At 52.5% G+C, this 27751-nt stretch overlaps 8 protein-coding genes and 1 non-coding gene across 9 annotated transcripts; 4 read left to right on the top strand and 5 right to left on the bottom strand.

Moving 5' to 3' along the window:
• Nucleotides 1–447: 447 nt before the first annotated feature.
• Nucleotides 448–1580, bottom strand: VTN31DRAFT_6918 (uncharacterized protein; the record flags this gene model as incomplete). The annotated part of the gene is made up of 2 exons (XM_069407581.1): nucleotides 448–1137; nucleotides 1200–1580. The coding sequence occupies 2 exons, from the start codon at nucleotides 1578–1580 to the stop codon at nucleotides 448–450; spliced, it is 1071 nt and encodes a 356-aa protein (XP_069258221.1).
• Nucleotides 1581–2341: 761 nt separating this feature from the next.
• VTN31DRAFT_6917 (uncharacterized protein) lies at nucleotides 2342–4282 on the bottom strand (the record flags this gene model as incomplete). The annotated part of the gene is made up of 3 exons (XM_069407580.1): nucleotides 2342–2380; nucleotides 2432–2619; nucleotides 2668–4282. The coding sequence occupies 3 exons, from the start codon at nucleotides 4280–4282 to the stop codon at nucleotides 2342–2344; spliced, it is 1842 nt and encodes a 613-aa protein (XP_069258220.1).
• Nucleotides 4283–6970: 2688 nt separating this feature from the next.
• Nucleotides 6971–8217, top strand: VTN31DRAFT_6916 (uncharacterized protein; the record flags this gene model as incomplete). Its single annotated transcript, XM_069407579.1, has 4 exons — nucleotides 6971–7028; nucleotides 7080–7123; nucleotides 7217–7597; nucleotides 7657–8217. 4 exons carry the CDS (start codon nucleotides 6971–6973, stop codon nucleotides 8215–8217), a joined length of 1044 nt encoding a protein of 347 aa, XP_069258219.1.
• A 227-nt stretch (nucleotides 8218–8444) lies between these two features.
• VTN31DRAFT_t71 lies at nucleotides 8445–8516 on the bottom strand. Its single transcript has one exon. It is a non-coding gene; the product is annotated as a tRNA-Arg (tRNA).
• A 438-nt stretch (nucleotides 8517–8954) lies between these two features.
• Nucleotides 8955–11873, top strand: VTN31DRAFT_6915 (uncharacterized protein; the record flags this gene model as incomplete). The annotated part of the gene is made up of 1 exon (XM_069407578.1): nucleotides 8955–11873. One exon carries the CDS (start codon nucleotides 8955–8957, stop codon nucleotides 11871–11873), a length of 2919 nt encoding a protein of 972 aa, XP_069258218.1.
• Nucleotides 11874–11978: 105 nt separating this feature from the next.
• VTN31DRAFT_6914 (uncharacterized protein) lies at nucleotides 11979–13793 on the bottom strand (the record flags this gene model as incomplete). Its single annotated transcript, XM_069407577.1, has 4 exons — nucleotides 11979–12911; nucleotides 12967–13346; nucleotides 13402–13556; nucleotides 13615–13793. 4 exons carry the CDS (start codon nucleotides 13791–13793, stop codon nucleotides 11979–11981), a joined length of 1647 nt encoding a protein of 548 aa, XP_069258217.1.
• Nucleotides 13794–16724: 2931 nt separating this feature from the next.
• On the top strand, nucleotides 16725–18060 carry VTN31DRAFT_6913 (uncharacterized protein; the record flags this gene model as incomplete). Its single annotated transcript, XM_069407576.1, has 4 exons — nucleotides 16725–16727; nucleotides 16857–16883; nucleotides 16938–17113; nucleotides 17178–18060. The coding sequence occupies 4 exons, from the start codon at nucleotides 16725–16727 to the stop codon at nucleotides 18058–18060; spliced, it is 1089 nt and encodes a 362-aa protein (XP_069258216.1).
• An 899-nt stretch (nucleotides 18061–18959) lies between these two features.
• Nucleotides 18960–20759, top strand: VTN31DRAFT_6912 (uncharacterized protein; the record flags this gene model as incomplete). The annotated part of the gene is made up of 2 exons (XM_069407575.1): nucleotides 18960–20677; nucleotides 20741–20759. 2 exons carry the CDS (start codon nucleotides 18960–18962, stop codon nucleotides 20757–20759), a joined length of 1737 nt encoding a protein of 578 aa, XP_069258215.1.
• A 684-nt stretch (nucleotides 20760–21443) lies between these two features.
• Nucleotides 21444–26822, bottom strand: VTN31DRAFT_6911 (uncharacterized protein; the record flags this gene model as incomplete). The annotated part of the gene is made up of 3 exons (XM_069407574.1): nucleotides 21444–22157; nucleotides 22220–25667; nucleotides 25720–26822. The coding sequence occupies 3 exons, from the start codon at nucleotides 26820–26822 to the stop codon at nucleotides 21444–21446; spliced, it is 5265 nt and encodes a 1754-aa protein (XP_069258214.1).
• Between the last annotated feature and the right edge of the window lie 929 nt (nucleotides 26823–27751).

The following is a 27751-nucleotide window of genomic DNA, read 5'->3' as shown; positions in this document are numbered from 1 at the left end:
GTCAAAAGGTAGGCTACTCAGTGTCCCCTACGGAGGTGCATGACCTCAGAAGCCCTAGCTAGGTAAGTCGCAACTTGAGACTTCTTCACAACGGCAGTCACTTGCAAATATTTACTCTGTATGCCTGATGGTCAACCAATCTTCGACTCAGAATTCACGCTTCATCAGCCAGAACGTGAGACTGGAGTCGCGCTATCGATGCTTGAGCTTTAAAGCATTAGCAAAGGTCTGCTTAAAGCATAGGAGAGTTAGCTCTTCATTGATAGTGATCGCTGCACAGGGTTTGAGGTTCAAGAACCTACTATTAGCTAGTCATCTATGGAGCTCGGATAGAGAGTTCCGCGTCCTTGAAACGAAAAGCGGATACAAGCACATCAAACCCCGTTGAGACAACGGTATATTCAGACACCGATAGTTAAGAGATACTGTACAGTAAGGACTCTATAGTTACAGCCTGTAAATCTGTCCATCTACTCCGATCCCTCCTCGAAAGTGATTCTTTATCACTCTTCCTCGGGTAAAAGTTTCCTCGACCAAGCCCTCAACATGCTTTGGCTCGATACGACCGTACCAGAGACCTTTCCCTGCCAGCGGGTTGTCACCTGACGACGACACGAAGCTAGGGGGTAAATAAATGATGACGTTTCCAGCGTACTTGTGGCCGCCGATATGGCTGATGAGACCAACATTGGCGTGATTGGGGCCATCAACATGCTTTGTTCCGTTGTCATCTAAGCTGGTTGAGAAGCCACGCTTTCGAAGCACACGGCGAAATTCAGACAGCAGAACAGGACCCATGGTCCCGCATCTCATGTCGCGACCTCCGTGCCCGCAGATCAGGATTGTGGGGGATTGCCGGATGTCGATTGTATCCGGGAATCGTGATATGAGTGAAGGGTCACGGGTCAGTTGCTGACGTTGTGAAGTCGGTATGCCGGCATGAGCTGGATGGAGGTCTTTCTCATGCGGCAGAAGGAACGCCCGCACGAATGTCTCTGGATCACACCCGGATTCAGAATATACGGGTATATTGGATATGTATTTGAACTCCGGAAACAAAAAGACAGACACAGTTTGGGACGAGCGGGTCTTGGATGGAGCAAATGAAGAATTTGTAATGATCACATTGTTATATGGCTAGAAGGTGTCAGCAGATTTAAAGTCGATATTCGTAAAACTTTTTGATGCTTTCAACGCACATCAGCATACTTGCCTCCCCGTCCCAGAAGCCCTTTCAACTTCCGAGCGAAGATCCCCCAACCTTCATTCATGCCATCATCTTCAATTCGACTGGTCCAATCAGGTTGGCCAGTTGAGATCAGCACTTGCTTGGTATACGCTGCCATCGTTCCGTTCAATGGTTGGTCATGGTCAATAGGGAGACCCTCGGGCATTGAAGGGGTTGGTGCACATTCGGATATTGATTCAGGACATGACAAACAGACAGGCAGCGATGATCGTGCTGCTAGAGTTGAGGAGTGACATACGCCCAGCCGTCGACCGCTGGACAATGCGGCTAGGCGCCATGAACGATGCATAGCAGTCACGATTTTCCAGTCACAAAATGCGATTGGAACCATGAAAAGTAAACATTCTTCTCGAACTCAAGGGAAGAAAAAATCTCCAGAGCAGAGAGAGAGAAATGCTGGCAACAAAAACTATTCGATGTTTTCCGTTCTGTACGGAGATATCGGAGTTCTTGTACGAGTAGGGGAAAGAGGAATGGGCTGAACTTATGGGCCGAACCGAACTGTTGTAGAGTGCTAGCTCAGCCTGGCTGGCTGGGCCAGGGAGCAAATCAGCAAAGTGTGAAGTTTGATCTCAAATTTTGACCAGTTTCAAAGGAACAACAAAATCTATTCGTAAGCAAGTCACCAGTTTACATTGTTTACCGAATCATTACGGTTTGTTACCTGTAAGCCGGGCGTACTGTAGTCTCTCGTACGTAGTACCATAGGTAAGGGGAAACATCATTGCACATTACTTGACTCCTGTGCCGAAGTATCTTCCAATTCTCCATATGATGTGTAAACTGGCCGCCAGAGACAGGGAAAGAAAGATTTCCAAGGATCTAGTTACAGTATTCAGTTGTTATTAAGACTAGGCAGTACCTACACTGCATAGATGTTGAAGTCTATATACATCAATTCGTCGAGTCGTACAAGTACGCTTCGTAGAACATCGGTATTTCAATACCGATTGCAGGGATCATGTCAGTCGTGGCTGTAGCTTGCGAAAAAGATGGAGATGGAGTCATCCAACATCCAACCGCACTTTTCAATGCTGCCAGGCAATGAACTTTTGCAGGTATATGCATCATGAATGGTATGAGCGAGTGATTTCAAAAGCCAACGGTGGTGCCAACAACGGCCAGCGTAATCTAAAGCACGGTTAGTATAGTTCGGATCTCCATGCTGGTATGCAAACTTACGATAATACTAAGGAAAACCACCCCAATTGGAACCATAACCCGATTGACATTCCTCCACCAGCGAGCATTATGATGGCGCTTCAACTCATGCTCGCGAATGCGTGTGGCTATCCCTGGTCCAGCAACCATCGATTCATCATCAACACTGGGTTTGGGTGGAATTTTAAGGAACGCGGCGATAAACCAAACTAGTCGAGATGAGCAATAGAAAGTGGCGGAGTAGGTAAGGCCCTTACCTGGCGGGAACAGAAATCCTAAGCAGAAAGCATACTTTTGCACATTTCTTCGACCAAACAATGGCTCAATGCGTGAGTCTACAGACGGAGGAGTCCAGAAAACGGGTTGATTCATAACGTGCTTATCCGGGTGAAGGTGCGGCGACCAGGCCTGGCGCATAAGGGGACGGTTGTCTTCCAGTGTCGTCTCAGACGCCTGCCCAGGTTCCTGTTTCCAATGGGCCCGAGGATCTACCGGGTTATCGCTAGGCATGCGGGGTGTCTGAGATGTCGGGTTATCGCTTGGCATATGGGATGTCTGAGTTGCCGGGTTATCGTTATCGCTAGGCAAACCTGGCATCTGAGACGGCCGAGAGTTCCCGCGGGCACGGGTCCGCGGCCGTGAAATAGTTCCAGAACTTCCAGGAGTTTTGCTGATGTATCGACTCGCGGTATCGGGGCGAGATGCTGCAGTAGAGGGTCGGCTATCAAAGGCCAACAGTGCAGGGTTCGGACCATCCGAGTCATAATTGCGATAGTAGAATCGTACCCAGTTGGGCAGCGTGTTGAGGATGACGCTGCTGCTCGAATTGGAACCAGTGCGTCGCAAGCTCTCCGAGTTGCTGGATCGTGACTCAAGTGATTGACTACCACGCCGGATGGATGCCCAATGGCGCAGCGACGGCTGGGGAAGGTTGCTAACTCGGTCGAACTCTTCAGTATGTGCCGCTCTGTCACCCACCGAGCCGCTCGAATCGGAATTCCCCCGCGAGTGATTCCTCTCTGCTTCGACGCGTGTCGACGGCATTTCCGCACCTTGCTCATCAGAAAAGAGAGACGGCACGGTCGACAGTCGCGTACCCCGATGAGAGCCAGGGCGATCGACCAATGCTCGGGAAGGCCGCTGAAGCTCAAAAGGCTGGGAGGATGAGTTTGCAAAAGAGCCAGACGAAGAAGGCGGCCGAATCCGCGGATACTGCACCAAAGTGTTGCGACTGACGATTTGGGCCTCAGTCATGGAGTTGAAGCTTCCAGTCGAGGTCGTGTCAGAGCGCGAGCGGCTAGAGCCAGCCCGAACCAGCGATGATATTGACTGGTAGAGGTGAGCGATATGCTCTGGTAGGCCTGATTGCAATGAGTCCATGTGCGATTGGCCTACTTCCACTGCGAGCCCAGGCCAGCTTGGCGCGTCGACGTGAGTTCGAATCACCGTTCCGACTGAGTTCAGAGACGAAGACCCTGTGGACAGGCCGGATCCAACTTCAGCAGCAATCTCTGGGGAAGAACTACCAAGTTGAACCAAGTTCGGACTTGAGCTCTGCAAGGAGATGACATTGGGGCTGGACGGCGCCTCTGGAGGCGTCGCGTTGGAGCTGACGCTGGGATCCGGTGAGACCAGCTTTACTGTGCTTGTGAACTCATCTACCGAAGCACTGCCTCGGGACGTGCTTTTCGCCGCTTCTGTGGCGACAGCTGATCGAACAGTGCGGAGGACAGAATTGCTGTTGTCGACAATGATATCACCGTCGTAGTCATCTTCATTTTTGTCTTGGTCCTCCGGTCTTTGGTGCTGCTTGTCCGTAACGGTCTCGTTGATCCCGTCATCCGCCAGCTGAGGTGTCGGAAATGATGACATGCTTGAGCTCGGATCATTCTCCCAAACTTGCGATGAGGATTGACCGACGTCTTCTGACGAGGACCGCTCCCACGGAAGACGAGAACCCGTGACAGTTTGATCTGTATCAGTTGAGACTAAGGAAGCATTTGAGATTCCAAACGCATCCTGACTAAGATACGTTTGCCCCTTCCCTGGTTTTGGCGGCAGAAATTGGGACGGTTTTGTTGGATATGGACTGACTCCATGAGGGCTGCCATCTGACTCTTCCTTCACCACGCGGACTGGAGAACGACGGCGACCCTCATTGTTCTCAGACGGCGAACGTTCATGAAGTGCTCTCCGTTTTGGAGAGGCTGTTGGAGTAATCATAGGCGATGACATGACTTCTGTGTTTAGATGCTGTAATAACAACCAAACTATCCAATCAATGGATGTTCGAGAGGCGTCTGCTTGGCTATTATCGATTATTGTACTTCGCAAATCACGGCTGGGAAAAGGAGCGTCTATTGTCGGTGATAACGAGTGTTGTTGTCAATCAAACCCCCCTCTCTATGTTAAACGCCGAAACAATTGTATTAACGAGAGTCCAGCTGCGTAGAACACGGCTTAAGATGAAGAACGCGAGGCAACAGCAACAACAAGGAGTGTAAAGAACATTAGAGACTGAATGTGCCGTGTCGTCCGAAGCGAAACGAAATCGTAATGGTCGTAGAAGGGCGTTAATGCTCCAGGAACGAGTGAACAGAAGCCATTGCAGCCTGTAAAGAGCGACAACGAAAGGAACGACTGGCGACCAAACAATAACGAAGGACACTGAGAACGATCAAACAAGGATGAGGCAGAATTGAGAGTGTGGGAAGAATAAATTGGCACGTGTCTGCATTGACCAAGGGGTTGCGCACTGCCCAGGCTCTGGAACCTGCGCCGCCTGTTAGCGCTGAGCACCAGAAAGTACGGTGAAGCCGATCGCCCGTTCCTGGTCCCCCGACTATTCCGTATGCATGCAGGGCTACAACTACTAATTAGGGTAAATCATTTTTTAATAACGAACCTCGACAAAACGAATTCCCTGGTAAACCGAATATGGGACTGCCTTGGAGGCATGTTCTTGAATTCTAGTAATTGGCCAAGTTGTTGAAACCTTCGTAAAGAATACAGCAGTAGTGCTTCTTGTGATCTCCGTTCATGCTCTGTCGCTCGATTGTGCAAGGTAATATGCTTCAATAGATCCAGACCTCGTTCTGCAGCTTGGTCGCCTGGAATTTGACAAACCTTGATAAATCCTGGTGTTGGAGGGGCGTATCCGAAGTTCCGTACGGAGTAATTAACTAACTACGGAGTACTCCGTACTCCGTAGTTAATACTGTAGCTAACAGGTACGGAGGTCAGAGAACTGTATGTACTCGTACGAGTATGTACTCCGTACCTACGTAAGTAGGTAACATAGTTACTATTTCTTACCAAATATCGTCACAACGAATTTTCCCACTAGAACGAGCCAGTTTTCTTTTCCATGCTGATTTCGTTGTATGCAAGCAGTGAGGGACAACTCCTTCAGAACGCCGCAGGTTGGAATATTGCAATGTTGGCCTCCGCCCTAGCAGCAGCCCGGCTGTTGTAACGAGTTTCATCATTTCATGATTCATGAGCGGTTGTACTCCGTACCTGACTGCCTCAATGCCTGCCGCTGCCAATATTGACCATTGGACCAGAAGACGCCTACAGTATCGGCTCCTGCATTGTGTGCATGTACAGGATTGCTAATGAGGTACTCCGTACTTCCATTCTTTGCGACACTATCGAGAGTGCTTCCAATACCAAAAACCCTACGAGGATTGCGACGCGTGAGCGCTTTTGAATAAACCTGCAGCTTCGACAGTTCGAACTGGCTAATAAATCGGTACATGACTGACTACTATGCTAGGGGTAGAGAACACATGATACTCGTAAGTCGTAAACGATTGTTGATTTGAAACTCGACGGAATCAATCTGCCCTCGGTCAATGATGAAAGTCAAGTCGTTGACAGAAGTTGGCCAATGTTGGATGGCGACCTTCGTGTTGGACTCGGTCCTATTGTTACGGCGGTTAATAACGGTACAGATACTCCGTACAGCAGTTGACGAGCATGGAGTGCATTCCGTTCTCCGTACGGAGTACGGCTTGTCCAAATGGATAATGAATTATTTTGATAACTAAAGGGTTAAGTTATCAATGGGTTATACGGGTACGAGTACAGTACATACCTCCTTGAGTCTTGACAGTTGACGGTCTTGGAAGTACGAGTACGAGTACGAGTACAGTACGGAGTAGTGATTGAGAAAACTGAAACAAAAATGAAAACGAAACACTTTGACCAATCACATCACGTCTTTGAAGATGCCAAGATCCAAGTTGCCGCGTACCCGCGTTGGGCTGCTTGGCACGCTAAACATCGCCTATGTAGGGACGCTTTGCGGTTGAAACAAGTTGAACCAGCGAAATCGAAACATTCCATCTGAAAGACTGCGTAATTGATCTCGAACTTCCGAGTCCAGTTGAAACTACGGTCAGGTCCCTTCGATACACGATCCTTGTTCAGATCTGCCAGTACGACTGGAGGGAACACATACTAGTTGTAGCAAGGGTTAGACTACTACTAAGACATAATCGATCGACTGATTGTCAGTGCAGACAATCGCACGGTTGCTTTCTGGTGCAGTGAACTATGGCCCCAATAGAGTTTCTTGAGAGACTGAGGAGCTTGTACTTTCAAGGGCCGCGTGGTGCGTTACCGTTCCTTTTGCGTCGGTTGCAACCAATCTGACATGTGGCAGAGGACCCTCCACCATTGTCATCAACCGCTGCTGCGATTCTATCCGTAAGTGATTCAATGGACAGTGCAGTTCTGTGAATGAAGCATTGTTCGAAAAAGGATTGCTTCATGAACATTCAGCGCTTACTAGGAGGATAGATTCTGGCCACTTTGGGATATGTAGCCCCGTTCTATTTGTCTAAATCAACAAGGCCATCTCCTACTCTGAGTCGGGATGCGCCATCTGTCATCCGCAGTCGGATTCGCATCGTTACTCTGACATGCATACTCAACACAGTGGGTGCTCTTGTGATCGCAGTGAAGAAGGCAGATACCACGATCTCAGAGGCGGTCAGACTGCTAGGATATTGGCCCATCGATTTGGGGGATGTCGTCCGAAGTCTCTTGCTGGTCATGATCTTGTTTTCAGGACCTTTGTTTGAAAGTGGCATTGCAGACGGCGACTGGAAGGCATGGATTCGAGGGCAGGGTCTGAGAGAAACTCTTCAGAGTTGGATCGGGTTTCGAAATTTCGTTGCTGTACGTTCTTGTATTATATACTGTACTGCGACCTCTCGTATCATGCTGACGCACAGCAGGGTCCCGTGACTGAAGAGATCATCTTTCGGTCCGTCATCATCTCCTTCCACGTCTTGGCTAGAATCTCTCCTGAGCGCATAGTTGCCGTCTCGCCACTATATTTTGGCATCGCCCATGGACACCACTTCTATGAGTTTCGGATAACTCATCCTGAGACGCCTGTTTCTGCGGCTCTATTTCGGTCAATTTTCCAGTTCGGCTATACGACTGTCTTTGGCTGGTTAGCGGCATTCTTGTATCTGCGAACGGGTTCTCTGCCTGCCGTCATTCTGGTTCACAGTTTCTGTAACTGGTGCGGGCTTCCCCGGCTATGGGGCCGCCTTGATGCAGACGTCGTTGCAGGTCCGCCGCTGCTCCGTGACAAGGAAGATTTCAGTCGGACAACAATTCGAGAAGTATCGGGAAGATCAGGAATCAAGTGGACCGTTGCTTACTACGTGATCCTCGTCTGTGGTGCCATAGGTTTCTTTTACCTGCTTTGGCCGTTGACCAAGTCACCTCATGCTCTTGCCGAGTTCTCCCAAGACTCATCAGAAACTACTATTCTGAGCTTTCGATGATTTCACCTGCAAAGTACGAGCAGCATCATAATGTTCTTCTAATGTCAGAAATTGATCTAACGTCCATTCCATATGTTTGCAAGCCTGCACTCCGACCGACCACGTCGGGCCATCTATGCGTCCTGCACAGAAGCAAACAGCCATCCAGAGGTTGAAAATGTCGTACAGGCAATTCTGAGGCTTTTCGGTGACAGGAGAGAACAAAAAAAGAGCCAAAAAGAAGATCGTGACCGACGCAGGATTCGAACCTGCAATCTCTTGATCCGTAGTCAAGCGCCTTACCATTGGGCCAGCCGGCCTTCATGGTCTCACGTGGCCTGTTTCTCTCCTTACGATGAAGGCATTACTGTCTTAGATCACGGTGCTCTTTGTAATTTGCCAGCATTAACCTACAGCCCATATCCGGTCCTGTCTAGCTATTTTTGCTCGTACTTGTCTGATGGGTGAGCCGGCACTTCGCTACGAGAGTATGTACCTCTGCAGGGTGCATTTAATTGCTGGAAGACACTTCAGTGACAGCTAGCTTTTTTTTTTTTTCGGGCTAGATAAATGCATGTTCAATAGTCTAACCTTTTATAGTAATAGCAGTAAATCTGCTTCCAAACGTCGCCAGCGGTAGTTATTACTCTGTACTGTACGGAGTACGCTCGTCCTAAGCATATCCAAGTCCCCAGAAACGCGATTGGCACGATGCCGATGAAAATTCGAAGAGATTATCAACGCCTGACGTGTCAACAATGAGGTCTGCTGTGCGGTCGACTGCAACTGCCAGTGGCTTTGTCAGAAGGTTCAACCTTGGTGTCCGCTACGGGAACAAACGTTTCAAAGGACTCCAGCAAACGTTGTTAAGATTTGCGTCGACGTCTCGTTTACCCCCACTCGATCTTCTCGCGATCGACCGAAAATGGCAGGCCAAATGGGCGGAAGCAGATCGCGCCAAAGAGAAGAACGCCGGGAAACATATCGGCGTGGGATCTCCTGGTAGCGAAAGGCCAAAGTCGTACATCTGTTCCATGTTTCCGTACCCTTCGGGGTCGCTGCACATGGGTCACCTGCGTGTTTATACCATTTCAGACGTCCTTGCGCGCTTTTACCGTATGCGAGGCCATGATGTTCTGCATCCGATTGGTTGGGATGCCTTTGGGTTGCCAGCGGAAAATGCTGCAATTGAGCGTGGGATCAATCCAGCTGACTGGACTGTCTCCAATATTGAGCGGATGAAGTCCCAGCTGCGGAGCATTGGAGCCGATTTTGACTGGGACCGAGAGTTGATGACCTGCTCTCCCGAGTTTTACAAGCACACGCAAATGATTTTCCTGATGATGTACCAGAAGGGCTTGGCTTATCAGGCTGAAGCGTTGGTCAACTACGATCCCGTGGATAAAACGGTTTTAGCAAATGAACAGGTTGATGCCAACGGATACTCTTGGCGGTCGGGCGCCAAGGTCCAGCAAGTCAAGTTGAAGCAATGGTTCCTGCGCATCACCGCATTCAGGGAGGCTCTTCTTAACGATCTCGACAGCCTGGCCAGTGGGTGGCCGGAGCGCGTGTTGTCTATGCAGAGAAATTGGCTGGGCCGGTCGGTTGGGGCGAAGATCAGATTTCCCATCACTGCTGGTGGCGAGAATCGTACTGTGCAGGTTTTCACCACACGCCCGGACACTCTCTACGGCGTGGAATACCTAGCACTATCACTTGATCACCCAATCGTAGTCGATGCTGCAAAGTCTGACTCGGAACTGAAGAAGTTTCTCGACCGAGCTGCCTCCCTCCCCCCGGATAGCAAGGAAGGCTACCGACTGACCAATGTGACTGCGTCACATCCATTGCGCAACATCGACAAAGAGAGTGCGACTATTGCACGAGACCTTCCGGTCTATGTTGCCCCGTACGTGCTGAGTGACTACGGAGAAGGCGCAGTCATGGGTGTACCGGCGCACGACTCGCGAGATTTGGCGTTCTTCAAACAGAATCTCAGGCCGGAATTTGTCACCATGGTAGTCCAACCAGAGTCAAGCGCTGCGGACGAAGCTTCCAGCAGTGTCCCCGCGAGTGATGCCAAAGCCTACACCCAGGAAGGCTACCTAACCTCCCGCTGTGGGAAATACCGAGGGCTGCATTCCCAGGAGGCTGCTCGACAGATTGTTGGCGACCTGGAAAAGATTGGATATGCAGAATTCTCCGAGACATGGCGTCTACGCGACTGGTTGATCAGTCGACAGCGGCATTGGGGCACGCCCATTCCCATCATCCACTGCGGCGATTGTGGTCCCGTGCCCGTCCCTGTCGACCAACTCCCCGTGACTCTGCCTAAGATTGAAGGAGACTGGTTGAAAGGCAAGAAGGGAAATCCACTTGAGTCGGCCCATGACTGGGTTCATACCCAGTGTCCGCAGTGTGGCGGACCAGCGAAGCGTGACACGGACACCATGGACACATTTGTCGATTCATCGTGGTATTACCTGCGTTACCTTGATCCAAAGAACGAGAACGTGCCATTCTCTTCGGCTACGGTTCGGCCGGTTGACATTTACATTGGAGGGGTCGAACATGCTATTTTGCACCTTTTGTACGCCCGGTTTGTCTACAAATTCCTGGCCCAATCAGAGCTTTTCCCCGAAGCCGCGTCTGCTGGTGGCGATACCCCGGCGGAACCCTTCCGCAAGCTGATCTCGCAAGGTATGGTTCACGGAAAGACGTACATGGACCCTTCGACCGGAAGGTTTCTCCTCCCTTCTGAGGTCGACTTGACGGATCCCCAAAAGCCCGTCATTCGGGGCACAAACGTGACGCCCAACATCTCGTTTGAGAAGATGTCCAAGAGCAAGCACAACGGCGTCGACCCGATGATATGCGTGGATAAGTACGGCGCAGACGCGACTCGGGCTCATGTCCTCTTTGCTGCGCCGGTCCACGACGTGCTGGAATGGGATGATACCAAGATCGTGGGCATGCAGCGGTGGTTTGCAAGGGTGTGGAAACTTGTCTCAGAGACGGGCACGAGACTGCCCTCGGAGCCATCCGTGTCGGTGCCTGCACCCAACAGCCCTCTACCCCCGCAGCTCCTGACCGCCGCCAATGACCGCGATGCCACTGCTCTGCTTGCAACTCATCAGACGATCACGTCTGTGACTCGGAGTATCGAAACCAACCCGTACGGGCTGAACACCGTCGTTTCTGATCTGACTAAACTCACCAATACCCTCGCCCCGTCGAGCTCCCTCTCACCAACCGTCCAGTACATCACCACGAGCACGCTCCTCCGTCTTCTCTTCCCCATTGCCCCGGCGCTAGCCTCCGAATGCTGGGAAGTTCTGCACGACCCCGCATTACCTGCAACCCAAGCAATCGAATCATCGATCGACAAAACACCCTGGCCTTCTCCTCTCCTCACGGAAGAACAAGAACAACACCTCTCCTCGCTGAGTACCACACAGACCGTGGCCGTGCAGATCAACGGCAAGCTGCGGTTCCGGGTGAACATTCCGCAGTTCTCGTCGTCGACATCCGGGTCGACAACCGAACAGGATTGGGTGATTGATCACATTCTCGAGACAAATGAAGGGAAACTCTGGTTGACGGAGAAGAACGACTGGGAGAAGAGGAAGAGGGTGGTGGTTGTACCGGGTGGGCGAGTGGTCAATGTTGTGTTTTGATTCAATCATTCGGACTGTACAATAGCTGTACCACTACTCCGGTCTCATGAGGATCATGACTCTCAGTTCTTGGCTGTATACTAGTCAAAATGTATTATTATTTGCTCACATATACTGCTTTGTTAGCGACCTATACCCATTCCCAGGTTCGTGATCTATTGAAGTGTACACCGAAGGAGACACCGGCGAAATCGCCAACGGAACATCCAGCGAAAAGGGCGATCCTTGTGACAGCGACACCGCCGACACGTCTGGCGACAATGGCACGACAAGATTATTATTATTCGGAGCTCCTGAACTGCGACCAGCAACAGCGGTATTATTGCTGAGACGCAGCCCAATAGGCACTGTCCAATGGCTCTGCTCCGAGGAGCGCGATTCCTCGCGGGCGAACGCCGGGGTGGGCGGGAGCAAGTATGATGTATCTTCGTAGAAGTGCAGCGTCGCAGTGCTAATACTATCCTGCCATGGTTGTGACTGACCTTGCGATCTGTCTTGGAACACCGCCGGTGTGAATGGGTACAAGAGCGCTTCATCATAGCTGGGTAGTGTGCCTATGTCGCGCTGCGGCTGTTGTTCTTCCTGCTGCCTTGATTGTTGTTCCGCCCCTGATCGCTCCAAGCGTTGCGGTAGAACTGAATTGCGAAGGATCTGAGATAGCGGCTTCGGCGCCTTTGGTTTCGGGAATAAGGTGTACTTGGGCGGATTCGGTCTTCGATGTCGCTCGATCAAGGGCGGGGGGATAGGGAGTGATTTCTCTGCACATGGGTCTGGGAAGGCTTTGCCTTGACTGGCCGGTGGTCCTTTAGAGAAAGAGTGATCCAAGCTAGTGTCTGGCCGCTCGGCATCCTTCTCCTGGTATTCATTCCCGGAAAGATGTTGGATGTACTTTCGGTTTTTGGCGGACTTGTAGCGCAGGATGAGATAGAGTGGTAGCGCTGGGACACTGAACAAATGCAGGGCAATTGAGGCCGTGATGGAGGCCATTTTCGAGCGAGTGTTGATAGAGGCACTGATCCACGCTGGCAGTATGAAAACCTGCCGTCGTGAGTTAGGCCTAGCTCTTGAGAAGAATCCTCACAATCTTACTCACATATCCTACAATACCCAAAACCAGGAAATAGACCATCTGACTGGCCTCGGCTCGTTCCTGAGAACCCAAATGTTGTGCCCGCAGCATCCTAAACGTTATTCCCAGGGCCACAGCGACAAAGGATATCAAAAGGCAAAAGGAGACCACCAGCCCTAGATCGGTCCAGGGAAAGGCATATTCAAGAATACCCGCCCAACATAGATCAGACCGTGGTGGGCGCACCCTCGTCGGCACCCACGCCAGGAGGAGGCCCAGAGATACTACTGTCCAGCAGACGGCTGTGGTCCACCTCCATCGTTGGCTGAAGGCGGGTTCTTGGAAGCCACGCAGCATCGTTTCGATTCCAAACACAAGAAGAACGAATCCACATATCCAGAGTGCTAAAAAGCGGTCAGCAATCAACTACAGACACTGGGGCTGTTTGATACGACACACCTGGAAAGACTAATTGCCCTTTCGCTCGGCATATGTGGTTGGGATCAGAGATCGCTAGGACGGACATGAAGATTGCGCTTTGGATCAGCGTTGACGCGGCAAAGGACAACGGCATTGTTCTTGCAGGATAGTAATAAGCAAAGGCATGCGACCTTCTGTTGATGTGCATTAGCATTTTCCGATCAATTTGCTCCCAATTGGAACAACCCGCACCCTATCCGCGGCACAGTGGTCTTTCTACTTCTCCAGGCATCAAACAATATGATCGCAGCGAGACCGGCTGCGACAGCCATGTCAATGCCAATGAGTACCATTGCGGACCGCCGGTACGCAGAGCTTCTCAGCATCTGCTGCACACTATTATCCATCTCGCGATTATCCAAAGGCATCATGGTCGCTACTCGCAACCCGCGCGAGTCGAAGAACCCAATTCGGCACCAAAGGAACGGACATGAGAGTTGAATGTTGAATTACAACCGTCAAACTTGTTGTGAAAGCGACTCAGACCAGCTGAAGAAGTCGCGCAAAGCTACCGGTGCCATCGAACAGAAAAATAAAAGGAAAGAAACACGGACATCACATTGTCGAAGGGGAACGAAAGGCGCGCCGGAGGCGCATGGAAGCTGGAGTAGTTTTGTAGTATAGATATGACATTTTGCACCCGTATCAAATCCGCCACAATTTATGCGGGAAATCCGTTCGAAACTTCGAATCCTGTAGACGTCTAGACCATGATTCTGATTCTGCTAAGTCCATCGCCTAGGCCCTAGACATGGATGAACTGCTGTTGTGGCTTTTATTTTTTGAGGGCTGGACGATAATCCCCTTAGGGGAACACCCCCAAGTTGGTCGGAATTCTGAAACCATAGCGGTTTTGCCGTGACTCGCCAGTCGAGGGTTTTAGTCGCACCATCTGCCCTGACCATACCATTTCTTGACACCACGTGCGAACTGCTCAGATCCTCTGGATCTCAGTCCATGCTCTCCAGCAGGGCATTGGATTGGATAAAATGTTCATTGATAAATTCGAGTCTTGGATAATTGAGATACTCGAGACGGAATCCTCCGTCATCCACGCGGTTTTGTGTCGCGGAATCGAATCAGGTCTGAATCAATCATAAAACATTGCAATCAATTCGGAAGCACACCTGATTGATTCGACTTGTATCGACGTCGCTCAGGTAACCTAGTGGTTTTGGACCGGATTGGAGGGGGGCATTATGGGAAGAAAATGCGCCAAACCAAACCACCTGGAAAGCAGGGGAAACCGATTTGTCATCCTTCCGATGGATCAATGTCCGCTTCCCTTCTCCAACGCCTCCAACCCACCGACCCTGAACCCTTCTGATGCCAGAACCTGGCCCAACCAACGCGGTTTGGTCAATCGATAAGCCACCTCCCCTGTTGCGAATCTTCAGATTGTTCTTTGATCGAGAACTATGAGGTACTGTAGGTAGTTGCGCCCTTCGTTGAATCCCACTCCGTCGTAGCTCTCGATGTGCAGGTTGCGAAGGCCCTTGTCGACGGGTGTGCCGTGATATTTTACGAATGATGAATCTCCGCGGCGAATCAGGGTTTGATTAGTCCGCAGAAGAGAAGAGATCTGCTCCCAATGAACCACTGTTCAATTTGCCAAAATCACTGCCATGTTAGAGATTGGCATGCGATGAATGCGGGGAAAGCGTTTTTTTCCCACAATTCCATCCCGCACGTTGAATCCATTCGGCGAATGCGGCAACGCGTTGCGAAGGCGAACCATTCCACCGTAACCCGTTACAACCTTGTGGGCGCTACCCTGGTCAGATCCCGGTCATGCCGAATTCCGGGTAGATGCCGGACAAATCGCGCATGCGCCTTAACCTTGCTGTATTGCAACTGCGCCGGTGTTGTGCTCGTTGCCCTTCGCGGACTCAACTGACCTGTCGTCCCCGAATATAAGGTCGCAGTTCACGCTGTACAAGGTCCGTGAATCTGTGGCATATTCCAGGCCGAGTCAAGACAACGGTGATCATGTGTGGACTGTTTCTCCCGGCGCCGGCTCAGATGGACGGGATACCCGCTCTTGGAAACACTACGCCTCTGCAGCCCCTCGTCACTGGAAATTGTGTCCGTTTTTGTTACAAACCAGATCTGATCTTCTCCAATTCCCCCTCGCGGGCCGTCCGATACGCCCACCACGGTTAGACTGATCGGCTCTCCGTCGGCTCTCCGCTTGGGAAGGTTTCAGGGAAAGAAACGGCCGACATCGGCATCTCGGCTGATCACAGCGAATGACCGGAAGCCGTGAAAATGGAATCATAGACCCAAGTCCCATGAGCATTGGGCCAATTTGTATGACAGCCATCTTTTATCCGCCGTGGTATGACCCTTCTTGAATATACCATATCTCTGGCCGACTTTGAGCTTCCCCTCACCAGGTTTCCCCTCACGTAAGCGTTCTAGCCAGATCGGGACTAGTGTGAGGGGAAGCTCGCCCAGAGTAAGCATACGCCTGTGGAGCTGCTGACCTCATGGCTGAGGACCCTGACTGCTCACAACTTGAAGAAAAAAAAAAAAGGCGGTGCAAACGAGCCTATCGTTGGTGACTCTCCGCATGTCGATGCTCTGTGGTCGTATCTCGCGATCCCCTGCAAGGGCTGATCACTGGAAGGGACTTAATTACCTAATCGAGCAGTTGACAGCTCCATCATCGAAGCGTGGCTCTGCAAGAACACCCATGGCGCAGGATCAACCAGTGCGGGCACTGCGGGGCGAACACATCTAGACTGTCCTCTCTCGGTGGGCCGATGCCAATGGGAATGGCTGGTTGCAGCAGTCGTAAACGGTTTTGCCGAGTGACAGGAGGGGTCGTATCGGCCCTGCGGAAGGGCATCAGCTGGGAGTACGGAGCCGTAGAGGGCTTGTCGCTTTGCAACCAAACAGGGTCCGAAAAAAAGGTCCGAATCCCGGAGTGTGCAAGGTATAAAAATGACCTGGAAGCCTGCTGAGAGGAAGGCAAACTCTGAGGTTTCGATTCTCTCTCACTGCAGAACGAGCCGGTCTTGTATATCGCTGAGCTTAGGTAAGTCTGTCTGAGCTCTGGTGGTTCTCTTCTGTGCAAATCTTCGCTCCTTCCCCCCCTCGGGCCGGGCAACGTGCCGGCCAGGGCGCCTTCCCCGCATGCCAGCTTCATCTCCCCAGCTGCACCTTCCTCCCATGGCGAGGGACCGTCGCTAACTTGCCTGACTCAGCAATACAACCCGGCTTCCTGTCGAGTACTTAAAGCACGAACTTCTCCCTTCTTCGACTGTGATCAGTTGGTTCATTGGGTCGAGTCAATCATCATGGTATTCCTGCGTTCCCTCTCTCGCTCTCTGCAGCGTCCTGCTGCCTCTGTTCTAGCGGCTCGGCCGGGGATCTCACGGTCCTCGGGCCCGTCTCAAATACGGATGCTAACCGCTACTGCCAATCGACAGGGCAAGGTATTGATGTGCTTGTATGATGTGAGTATCCCTCGCAACCGTGAGACTTTGGGCGAGGCTAAACAGGTACTTTAGGGCGGCGAACACGCCAAGCAGCAGCCCGGCTTGTTGGGCACGACAGAGAACGAGCTTGGTCTTCGCAAGTGGATCGAGGAGCAGGGTCATACCCTTGTGACGACCTCGGATAAGGAAGGTCCGGACTCGGTGTTTGAGAAGGAGCTCGTGGATGCCGAAGTTATCATTACCACACCGTAAGGCTCCTCTTGTTTCCCTCCGGTAGCTTTGAAAGCCTCTTTGCTAAGCATTCTGCCACAGTTTCCACCCTGGTTACCTCACGGCGGAGCGCTTGGCCAAAGCAAAGAATTTGAAGCTGGCCGTCACTGCCGGTATCGGTTCTGACCATGTGGACTTGAATGCGGCCAACAAGACCAATGGCGGTATCACTGTTGCCGAGGTGACTGGCTCCAACGTTGTCTCCGTCGCCGAGCATGTCGTGATGACCATCCTGGCCCTGGTCCGTAACTTCGTGCCTGCTCACGACCAGATCCGCAACGGTGACTGGAACGTCGCTGCTGTGGCAAAGAACGAATACGATCTGGAGAACAAGGTTGTCGGCACTGTCGGTGTCGGCCGAATCGGAGAGCGTGTGCTCCGTCGTCTCAAGCCATTCGACTGCAAGGAGCTGTTGTACTACGACTATCAGCCACTCTCCCCTGAAAAGGAGAAGGAGATTGGGTGCCGCCGGGTAGATACCCTCGAGGAGCTCGTCTCGCAGTGCGACGTGGTTACTATCAACTGCCCCTTGCACGAGAAGACTCGCGGGATGTTCAACAAGGACCTGATCTCCAAGATGAAGGAGGGCTCGTGGCTTGTCAACACTGCTCGAGGCGCCATCGTCGTCAAGGAGGACGTCGCCGAGGCGGTGAAGAGCGGCCACCTGCGTGGATACGGTGGTGATGTTTGGTTCCCACAGCCGGCGCCCAAGGACCACCCGCTTCGCTACGTCGAGCACCCTTGGGGCGGCGGCAACGCCACGGTGCCGCACATGTCCGGTACCTCGATCGACGCTCAGGTGCGTTACGCCAACGGTGTCAAGAGCATTTTGGAGAGCTACTTCAGCGGCCGCCACGACTACCGTCCGGAGGACCTGATCGTGCACAAGGGTCAGTACGCCACCAAGGCTTATGGCCAGCGGTAAAGAACGTTTTGCATGGATCCTGTATATACTTGTAGGGTTGTGGACATGAATTGAAGCGGACAGTCTGTTCAAGCAAGGACTTGTTGTTCGAGGCTCCGAAAGGCAGTGCAATGCCATGCAGCTAGCTCTTTTTTGCAACTTGGATCAATCTGATTTTCAGAAGGTCATTCAAAGGTACAGCCATGGAACCTGACGTGCTTGTTTAAGAAGAAGACTATGATAGGGATCATGATAACCTCTGGACAAGCAACTCGATGACTACTAGTTAGTAGAAAACACACAACAAACCACAGGAAGACTAAGAATTCTAAGTTATCCACGAGGAGGGTCGACTTCAAGGGTTAGGGAAAAGAGAGGGCCGAACGAGCTCAGACGAATAAGGTAGGGCTCATCGCTGTGGCACTATCGACATTGACGTTCCTCCCTCCATAGATGTGTGGTGAAGAGAAGAATGGGGATGTCTGTAGGACCACAGTTATGAGCCTTAGTACTTACTTCTTTCTCTGAGCCTGACCAGCTGGACGTGTCTGACTACTACTACCTACTTATTTAAGGCTTCACAATTGTCGGACTAGACATTAGCTTAACAAAGAAGAATCTGAATGTGTGTTCATCGCACAAGATGAAAGACTTGACAGACATTGAGCGCTGAACGCAGGAGTAGGAGTCGTCCGTGAAGCCGTGAAGTACATGCTGAGATGCTGACTAAGCGCTAGGTAGTTCGTCCGACAGTCCGACTGCTGTTAAGGCAGTTGATGGTTTAAATGAATTGCAAGTTGATTTGGCCGATTGTCTTCTGCATCGTTGTGCGCATGCGGAGAACCATAATCCCGTTCCGGTCACGGGTGTATACCCGCAGAATTGGCGGGATCAATATCAATACTAAACGACAACATGACATGTTGAGTTTACCCTTCAATGTGTCTCCAACGCGCGTGCTGGGTGGCCATGTGAATTCTCGATACTTTGCGAGCAGCCTTCGACCGTCGTCGACCCTGACGACGCCGGACCTGGGAGAAGAAGAATCGACCATCTACGCTCTTTCGAGTGCACCCGGCCGTGCCGCGATATCTGTGATTCGAATCTCGGGGCCCGCGTGCCTTCGTATCTATCGAGCCCTGTGCCCTCGCGCACCGCTACCCAAACCCCGCACGGCGGCATTGCGGCGATTACACGACCCGCAGGCATCGACGGCGTCGGAAGACTCCATTCTCGATGCTGGCGCCCTGGTTCTCTACTTTCCCTCGCCGCGGACGGTGACGGGGGAGGATGTCCTGGAGTTGCACGTGCACGGCGGTCCGGCCATTGTCCAGGCAGTGCTGAGCGCGCTGGCTAAGTGCAGCACAGCGGATTCCGTCGTACGGTATGCTGAGCCGGGCGAGTTCACCCGGCGAGCGTTTTTAAATGCCCGGCTTGATCTGCCGCAGATTGAGGCTCTGGGACATACACTCGCTGCGGAGACGGAGCAGCAGCGGCGTATAGCGGTTCGTGGAAGCAGTGATGCGCTTTCGAAACGGTACGAGTCGTGGCGGCAGGCGCTGCTGTATGCACGCGGCGAGTTGGAGGCATTGATTGATTTCTCGGAAGACCAGCACTTTGACGAGTCGCCACGGGAGCTGATGGCCTCCGTTGCGGAGCAGGTGCGGGATCTGCGGCGGAAGATATGGCTGCACGTGCGGAATGCGTCCAAGGGCGAGCTTCTCCGGAACGGTCTGCGGGTCGCGTTGCTGGGCGCCCCGAACGCTGGGAAGAGTTCACTACTGAACCGCGTCGTGGGTAAGGAAGCCGCGATTGTCAGCACCGAGGCGGGCACGACTCGGGACATCGTTGATGTTGGAATTGACCTGGGAGGGTGGTATTGCAAGCTGGGTGACATGGCGGGTCTGAGGTCTTCCGGCGGAGGAGGGAAGAAGAGCGTTGTCGGTGCGGTGGAGCAGGAGGGCATCCGCCGAGCCAAAGCTCGCGCTCTGGAGTCGGACGTGGTGGTTGCCGTGTTCTCTGTGGAGGAATCTGCCAACGGGCCGCGGCTGGCCGTGGAGTCGGAGGTGGTTGAGGCCGTTCACAAGTGTCTGGAGGCGGGCAAGTACATTGTCGTGGCCGTCAACAAGACCGACCTGGTTTCCAATGAGGCCGCTACGAGGAGCTTGATGACGGAGATTCAGAATCTCTTCCCGACCATCCCGTCCAGTCGGATCCATGCGATCTCCTGTAAAGAAGCGGCGGACGAATCCTCCCGACAGGAGGACCCAGGAAACATCCAGGCATTCCTACAGGGACTGGTGTCCGCATTCAAGGAGATCGCGACGCCGGAAGGCATGGACGGAGAGCATGATACATCCTACTGGCAAGATTCGTTGGGCGTCACGCACCGGCAAAGCACCAACCTACAGCGATGCTTGGAACATCTCGACGACTTTTTATCCAGCGCGGACCCCTGCGGGACCCAGCGCGGAGAGGCAGGACCCTTGGCTGATGCATCTATCGCGGACGGAGGCGAAGATGTGGATATTGTAACGGCGGCAGAACATCTGCGGTACGCGGCAGATGTTCTCGCGCGAATCACCGGGCGCGGTGAGGGTGGCGATGTTGAGGATGTTCTGGGCGTGGTCTTTGAGAAGTGCGTCTCCTGATCCCCAACGGTGCCTTGCCAATTGATGTTGAAGCTGACATTATAGGACAGGTTCTGCGTCGGCAAGTGAGGCTGTCTACATGCTTTTTCTCATCTTTCCTTCATTCGCCATATATAATGCCCGATAGACTCATCCAACTAGCCGATCCCTGCCTTCCTGAGATGACTCGACCTGTACAGTGCGGAAGTAAATGGCTCCATGTTCATCGTGCCCGTTTCAAAACTTCCCAACGTTGTACATTATGAAATACTGCTTTGCCTATTATGAATAGAACGCAGATACTTGTATTAGCTGTCGATAATACTCTGGAACGTGTCTATTTGTATTATTATTACGAGGTCTATATGATTAACGCCCAACTCACCCTATATCTCTCCATGGCATTTTGACTATCCAAGTTCGAAGAATAAGATGTTGTTACACGACATGCGTCCATGTGCATCATCAAATAAAATGCCTGAACTGTGTAGGCAGATTGTGTGTATGCAAATCTTCAGAAGCAATACCCCATCGAGCCTTCCACTTCAAAGCGCCAGAGGTCTTGCCAGCATGTTTGACAGTGCGGAAGAGTAAACTGACATGACCTCGTTATGCACAAACAGTGTGACCGGAAAAGAATCAATTATATATAGAGAAGTGCCACGTGCGTACGTACTAAATATGCTCCAATGCAATCGAATACACGTAAGACAACACCAGGGCGTACACAGCGCATACATCAGAAAATCACATTTATGTACATTAACAAACAACTCATGTTGCTCCTTCGGTAGTATCCTCCGACACGACGATCGCCGGTGTCGAGACCGTCGTTGCCGGCGGTGGCGGCGACTGGGACGGATCGTCCTTGTGGTCCTTGGACTCCTTGGGCGATGTAGGCTCCTTAGCAAGAGAACCGTTGGCGCTGTCCTTACTACCGCTCGCCACTCCGCTGCGCGCCCGCATTCTTTGCCGCCGTGCTCGTCGTTCCTCTTCGGCATTTTCGCGCCGTCGCCGTGCGCGCTCCTCGTCGTCTTCGGTGTTGTTCCGCAACCCTTGCAGCAGATTCGCCGCACGGTCGGCAATGTCTTCTCCATCCGAGATGGGTGCGTCCCGCGATCCCGTATCCGTCTCGCCTTGCGCACTGAGCCGGTCGCCATCTCGGTCTTCTGACGATGCTGCGGTTTTGTCTTCTGAGCCATCGCCGCCCATGCCATGCAGGTTGGGCATCTTTTGTCCGGAGGCCACCCGCATCTGATGTCGTTCTTTGAGCCGAGCACGACGACGGCGATCGCGCTGATCTCGCGCCTGCGGCGCAGCCGCCCGAAGCTTCTCCAGCAAGGAATCCATCGCCCCGCTGGCTGCTTGAGCGTTGCTGTCGCCAGCCCCACCATTGGCGAGGGCAGCGTTGGCGGCTCGCTTGCGAGCCAGCGAAGCCTCTGTCCGTTTCCGGGCCTCCTCCAACGCGATATTCTTCTCCCTTGATTTCTGCTTCTTGTTAGCTTCCACTGCTTCGAAAAGGGGAGAATAGAAAAGAGGGGGAACAGTACCTTCCACTCAATCAAAAAGTTCGCCAGCTTGGAAAAGAAATCGCGGCGTGCGTTTTCGTCCGTAGTGTCTTCGCCATAGAACGTCATAATATCGTCGTACGTTTTGGTCAGATCGTCCAAAAAGATCTGCATCTGCTCCGCCTTGCGCCGTGCCTCCTTCATGCATCGCTGCACCACTTGGCTCACCCGATCCTGCGGATGAAACTTCTTGGGGTCGCTCAAATTGCCAGAATCCAAGCTCATTTGCACGTTTCGAATTGTTTCAATGTATTTCTTGGCGTCTTGTTGAAGCTGGTCAACATTCACCTTATAGACGTTAAGAACACCGCCAATCTCCTCCTGGAACCCTTCCCACTCAGGATATTGATTGCGCACAATCCGCTCGACAAGATCGGCAAATGTCGTCTCGTTCTTATCGTCCTTGACCATGCCCAGACGCGCCAACGAGCTCAGCTTGAAGCCTTGGGCCTGTTTATTGGCATCGTTCATGTAGTTGCCAATGTCCAGAATAAGACCCAGGACATTCATGAGGGAGACCGAGTCTCGCAGGGAATCGCACACCTTCACGACCTCCTGGATCTTGCTCGATAGGTAATCGTAGTCAGGCTCGTACGACCGAGTCAGTGCGAGGGCACGCATGCGAGACTTCCAGTAGTGATGCAGCTCGTACGCGGTTTGCAGATAGATCTGGTCCTCGCGAGTCAACTCATTGATATCCTGTTCTCGCTCAGTCGTTGCCGCATCGGGAACCGTCCAATCCTTTGCATACGGCGCCATGAGTTTGGCCGTATTCTCAGGAATATTACACAAATCATCTCGTTGCAAAAAGTCCATGACCACATTGTTGTCCAAGATCTCATTGTCACACTGGATGATCATGCGCACCACTTGATCAACCGGCACATGCGAGAACTTGGCCAGTGCAATCTGGAAATTCTTTGATAAGTCGTTGGAGATGATTTGCTTCTTGTCTTTGCGTTGCTTGGCTGACGGCCCGCCGCCCAAGATCTTCGTCTCCTTGGCCATAAAGAGACGTTCGACCTCATCGAGGACACCCTTCTTGGCCAGTTCCGTGTACTTTTTCTCCTTTTCTTCATGCGTCGGGGTACGGGTTGCCCACACCGTCACCTGGGGAGTGTCAATCTTTTCCCAGTGTAGATTCTTCAGCTTCTTCTTTGGTCGGATAGATGGCATGGTTACTGAAGGTGTAGGTGCATAATTCTGGGCAGCCATATAGTTCGCCCGCCATGCTCCAGAAACCGGTGGGCCAGGGGGACCAGGAGGCGGTGGTGGTACCGGACCGCCAGATGACATGGGCGGAGGGGGCGGAGGGGGCGGGATGCCACCAGACATGGGCGGAGGGGGCGGAGGAGGTGGAATGCCACCAGACATGGGCGGAGGGGGCGGAGGGGGTGGTGGAGGTGGTGGAACGCCAGCGGACATTGGCGGCGGCGGTGGTGGTGGTGGCGGCGGCGGAGGAGGTGGTGGTGGAACGGCAGCAGCGTCTTCTTTCTTGGTTTCTTCGGCATCTACCTTCTCTTCCTCTGTTCTCTCTTCTGCTTTCTTTTCCTCTGCGTTCTCTGCGCCTGCTTTCTCTGCATCCGCTTTCTCCGCTTCCGGCTCTTCTGCCTTTGCTTCCTCTTCCGCTTTAGAGGCCTCTGCCTTCTCTGCTTCCGCATCCTCTGCTACTTGTTTCTCTTCCTCTTCTTTTTCATCGTCATCGACGTACTTGTTAACTTTGGCTGCTATCTCGCTCAACAAGCCGGTGGCTTGCAGAGGATTCATACGAGTCGGCTCGAACTTAGACTCAGGGGCTGCCGGCTTAGGCATTTCTTTCTCGGGCTCGGCTGTTGAGGTCTTCTTCCTCATAACTGATCCGAGTGTACTGGCGGTTAGCGTACGACTGGCGGTCTGTTCGAACTCCTCTGCAGATCCGATGCCTTCCATTTGCTCTCGCAGCTCTCGCAACCGGTCGGATGGCCCGTCCACATTCCAAACTTTGCCTTCGAGTTTGAACTGAGTCTTTGTCCGCTCCAACTGACGCTCCAGCCGCTCCAACAGTTTTTCGCGATCGAGAATGCCTCTCATAAGAGAGGGGTCATTCTCGCCAAGCTTGTTCTCCGCTGACTTCTTCGCATGAGAGGCGGCTATATCCTGCGCGTCTCGAAGCATCAGGTACAGTTCCCGAGTCTCGAGCTCATTACGCTGCAGTTCCTGGGCTCGCAGGCGATGGACATCATTCAATTCCGCCTTGAGGGCTTCATTCTGACGATTCTGCCTCTCAATGACAAGTGCCTGCTCCTCAACCTGTTTTTGTAGCTTCTTGACCAACCCATCCGCGCCGAGCTCGATTTGTGCTCTCAGCTCGTCCCTCTCCGCAATGGCTGCCTCGGCGATTTGACGGGCTTCAAGAGCCTCATCGTATGCCCGTCGAGCCTCCGCGTCCGTGTGTAATCTGTCTAGGAGGCTCTGCACGGTGAAGGTCAAGCCCTGGCGAAGATCAAGATCTGGCAGTCGGCGGTCCATGGCAACGTAGTTGAGCATGGCATCCACGAGCTGGAACATCCGGAGGCTATCTCCACCAGAGTTCTCCCGAATAAGCAGCAGATGCTGCATCACCGAGAGGAAGTAGTCTTCCATTCGGGTGCCACGAACCTTGGAAGCGAGTGCATCCGCAATCTGAAGCGGATCGCTCAACTCTTTCACATCACCTTCGATCCCGTCCTTTGAGCTGCTTGCTTCGCGTTGAAGGAGGTCCTCGTAGTCAATAGCTTCATTCTCTCGGAAGCGCTCGATCTGCTTGTCAATGACCTCATACTGAAAGCCTTCCATTTTCGTGAGAAGGCGCTTGATGCCACATGATATGAATTGAGCGCGGATATGGCAGCGCAGTTGGAGGTCATCTTGTGGCGCATCGATCAGCATATTGACGAGGATGAGCGTAGCCACGGCGTATTCCATGAGCATGTTTTCCATGCCGATTCCACCGCTTCGATACTCCTCGCTCGCCCCAACCAGACTGCCCATCTTCCCACGGCCATCGATGGTGACTTCAACGATCCGCATCCAAGCATCGAAGCGTCCCGTTTCGCCCTGATGATGCTTAACCTGGTCCATGGCTTGCAGCACTTTCTGGTGCCCTTGGCCATCCCCCCAGTGGCACAGGAAGGTGAGCACCTCGCTGACTATTTTTCGGGTCTGCAAACGAGGCGATAGGAGGGAGCTAACAAGGGCCACGATGATCTGCTGATGAGCCAATGCGTCGTCGGCGCCGTATTTGTTGTTCATTAACGTTTTCAGACATTTTACGATGTCGTATTCTCGTTCAAGATCTTTCTCGGCGGAAGAATTAGAGGAAGACGGGCCGGACGTCTTTCGCCGGTTGATTTTCAAAAGTACATTGGTCAGGGCGATTTGACCTTGTGCCTCGACAAAGTCCTTGACCCAGCTGGAAACGGTCAACATGATGCCGGTGTTGCTTAAAGTGAAAGGTAGCATACCTGATTGGCTGAGTCCGCAGACTGACGCTCAGACTGCCCAATTGCTTGGATGTGATGGTGTCGTCCATGATCTTCTTCACATACCACTCCGGAGTGCCCTCCTCCTCTGCGCGGTCCAGGATGCTGCTTGGCCCATCACCATGCGCCAACTTCGCATTCTTGCGTCTTTGTTCTCCTTTGAGCTCAGTGAGTCGATCCTGATGAACCAAGGTCCATTTTTTCGCTGCAGGGTATGCCAGCATCTGCCGCTTCGCCTGTTCTGGCAGATTTTGCCAGCCGCGCTTGTGCATCAACTCGAGGAAGAGCTGATCGACGACACGATCATCTTTTGGCCTTGTCAAGTACTCGGTCGGATTCAGCGGCGTCGGCGATGAGGATGGGGTCATATTTGAACCGGGATGGTGGGAATAGACGACGGTGCGCGAGGAATTGCTATCGGAAAGGTAAGAATAGCGGGTAGCAGACGATTGTGAAGAATAGACACTGGATTGGTCCATAGAGAGGCGGGAGTTTGATGAGTCTCCGGTTGTTGAAGATGAAGTATAGCTGAAGCCTGTGTTTGCGGCAGAGCTGCCAGGCCGGCCCCATTGCTGGTATCTTGGGCCGCGATCACCGGTTGAACTGCATGTCATAGTAACATTGGACGCATGGGACGATGGCCGGGGCCCGTTCAAGTGGCCGTATCCATTGTGGACATTTTTAGGATCCCAGACGGGATACTGATGGAAATCTCCACCGCTCTTGGCCAGATGGCTTGGCGACGGTTCCCGCCAGGCAGTTGGCTCCGCCCTGGAAAGATAATCGACCGGAACCGGAGATTTGGGATCGGAAGGCATGTTTTCGAAGGGAATCGAGGTAATGACTCCCGCCATGTGGTTCAGGGCTTGATAGTCTTCGGGCTCGATGTAGCCTGCAGATCCGATTCTGGAGTGGCGGGGGCTCCGGTAGGCATTGGGGCTATCCTGCCCATGGGCTACCGCACTCCCATGGCCATCTTGTCGGTCATCGCTCGGTGGTCTCTCTTTATGGAGTTTCCTCCCGAAAAACGATTTGCCGCCAGAACTCTGTCTCGATTTATCCGAGCTTGGTGCTGAGGTGGGCATGTTGGTCGTGGAATCTCATGAAGGGAAAGCATTAGCGGCGGGATGCTCCACTGGAAACGCCGGGGGAAGATCAAGCGTGCGATGATATCGGACGGGGATCGAGCGACGTCCGGCCCGGCGAGTTGGCAGGTTTGATGAGATTCAGATTCGAAAGCAGGTCAGCGAATCATGAACGGAACGACGGTCTTCGTCGCTCGGCAAGCCCGTTTCGAAACAGCTCACACAAACGCAATATCAGCGCGGCTGGTCGCACATCAATATTTGGAGAGGTTGGTCGAGGGAGAGGGCGATTCGAGGTGATACCCGGGGTGTGCCAGGGGGGGAAGAGAGCGAATTGCGATAACGTTTCTCGGAGGAACTACAGTGTGCGATCGTCTCCGTCGGGGTGCGAGTTCTGGACGATGTGATATGATTACGATTGCTGAGAGTTCAGTCCCTGAGAATCATCGATCCAAGGGAGAATGGGGGAAGACTGTCGTGAATCTATTCTTAGTCGGGAATAGCCAGAGTCTCGCACACGCCAGGCCGCTTGCATCCAACCAGTCAGATTTGCGCACTGAAGACAGGGGCCAGAAGCCTTTCTGCACAGGGACACAGGTCCATGTGTGCCGATGATCGGTTCAATTTCGGCAACAAGTCAATGCAGCTGGAGTGACTTGCTAAGTCGCTGACAGTGCTCATACTAGTTATGTGTATGATTCAATCCAGCCTTCGCCTTCGGTCCTCAAGAGGGCTCGGAAGGGCCCTTCAGCAATCTATAAAAAGGAGGCGGTGTGTATAATTTACCGTTCTGATACAATCTCGTGCCGCTGACAAATGCCGGATTCAATCAATCATTGGTTCACTTGGAACTGATCCAACAATCGTTCTGTCGCAGCAATCCGATTGATTGATCGACTCCTTGATCGAAGGATATAATGGCAATTCGC

The sequence above is a fragment of the Thermomyces dupontii genome (assembly GCF_041956625.1).
Source record: "Thermomyces dupontii strain NRRL 2155 unplaced genomic scaffold VTN31scaffold_8, whole genome shotgun sequence".
NCBI classification, from domain to species: Eukaryota; Fungi; Ascomycota; class Eurotiomycetes; order Eurotiales; family Trichocomaceae; genus Thermomyces; species Thermomyces dupontii.
Note: the sequence above shows the minus strand (reverse complement) of the source record. Positions and strands in the feature narration are given on the sequence as shown.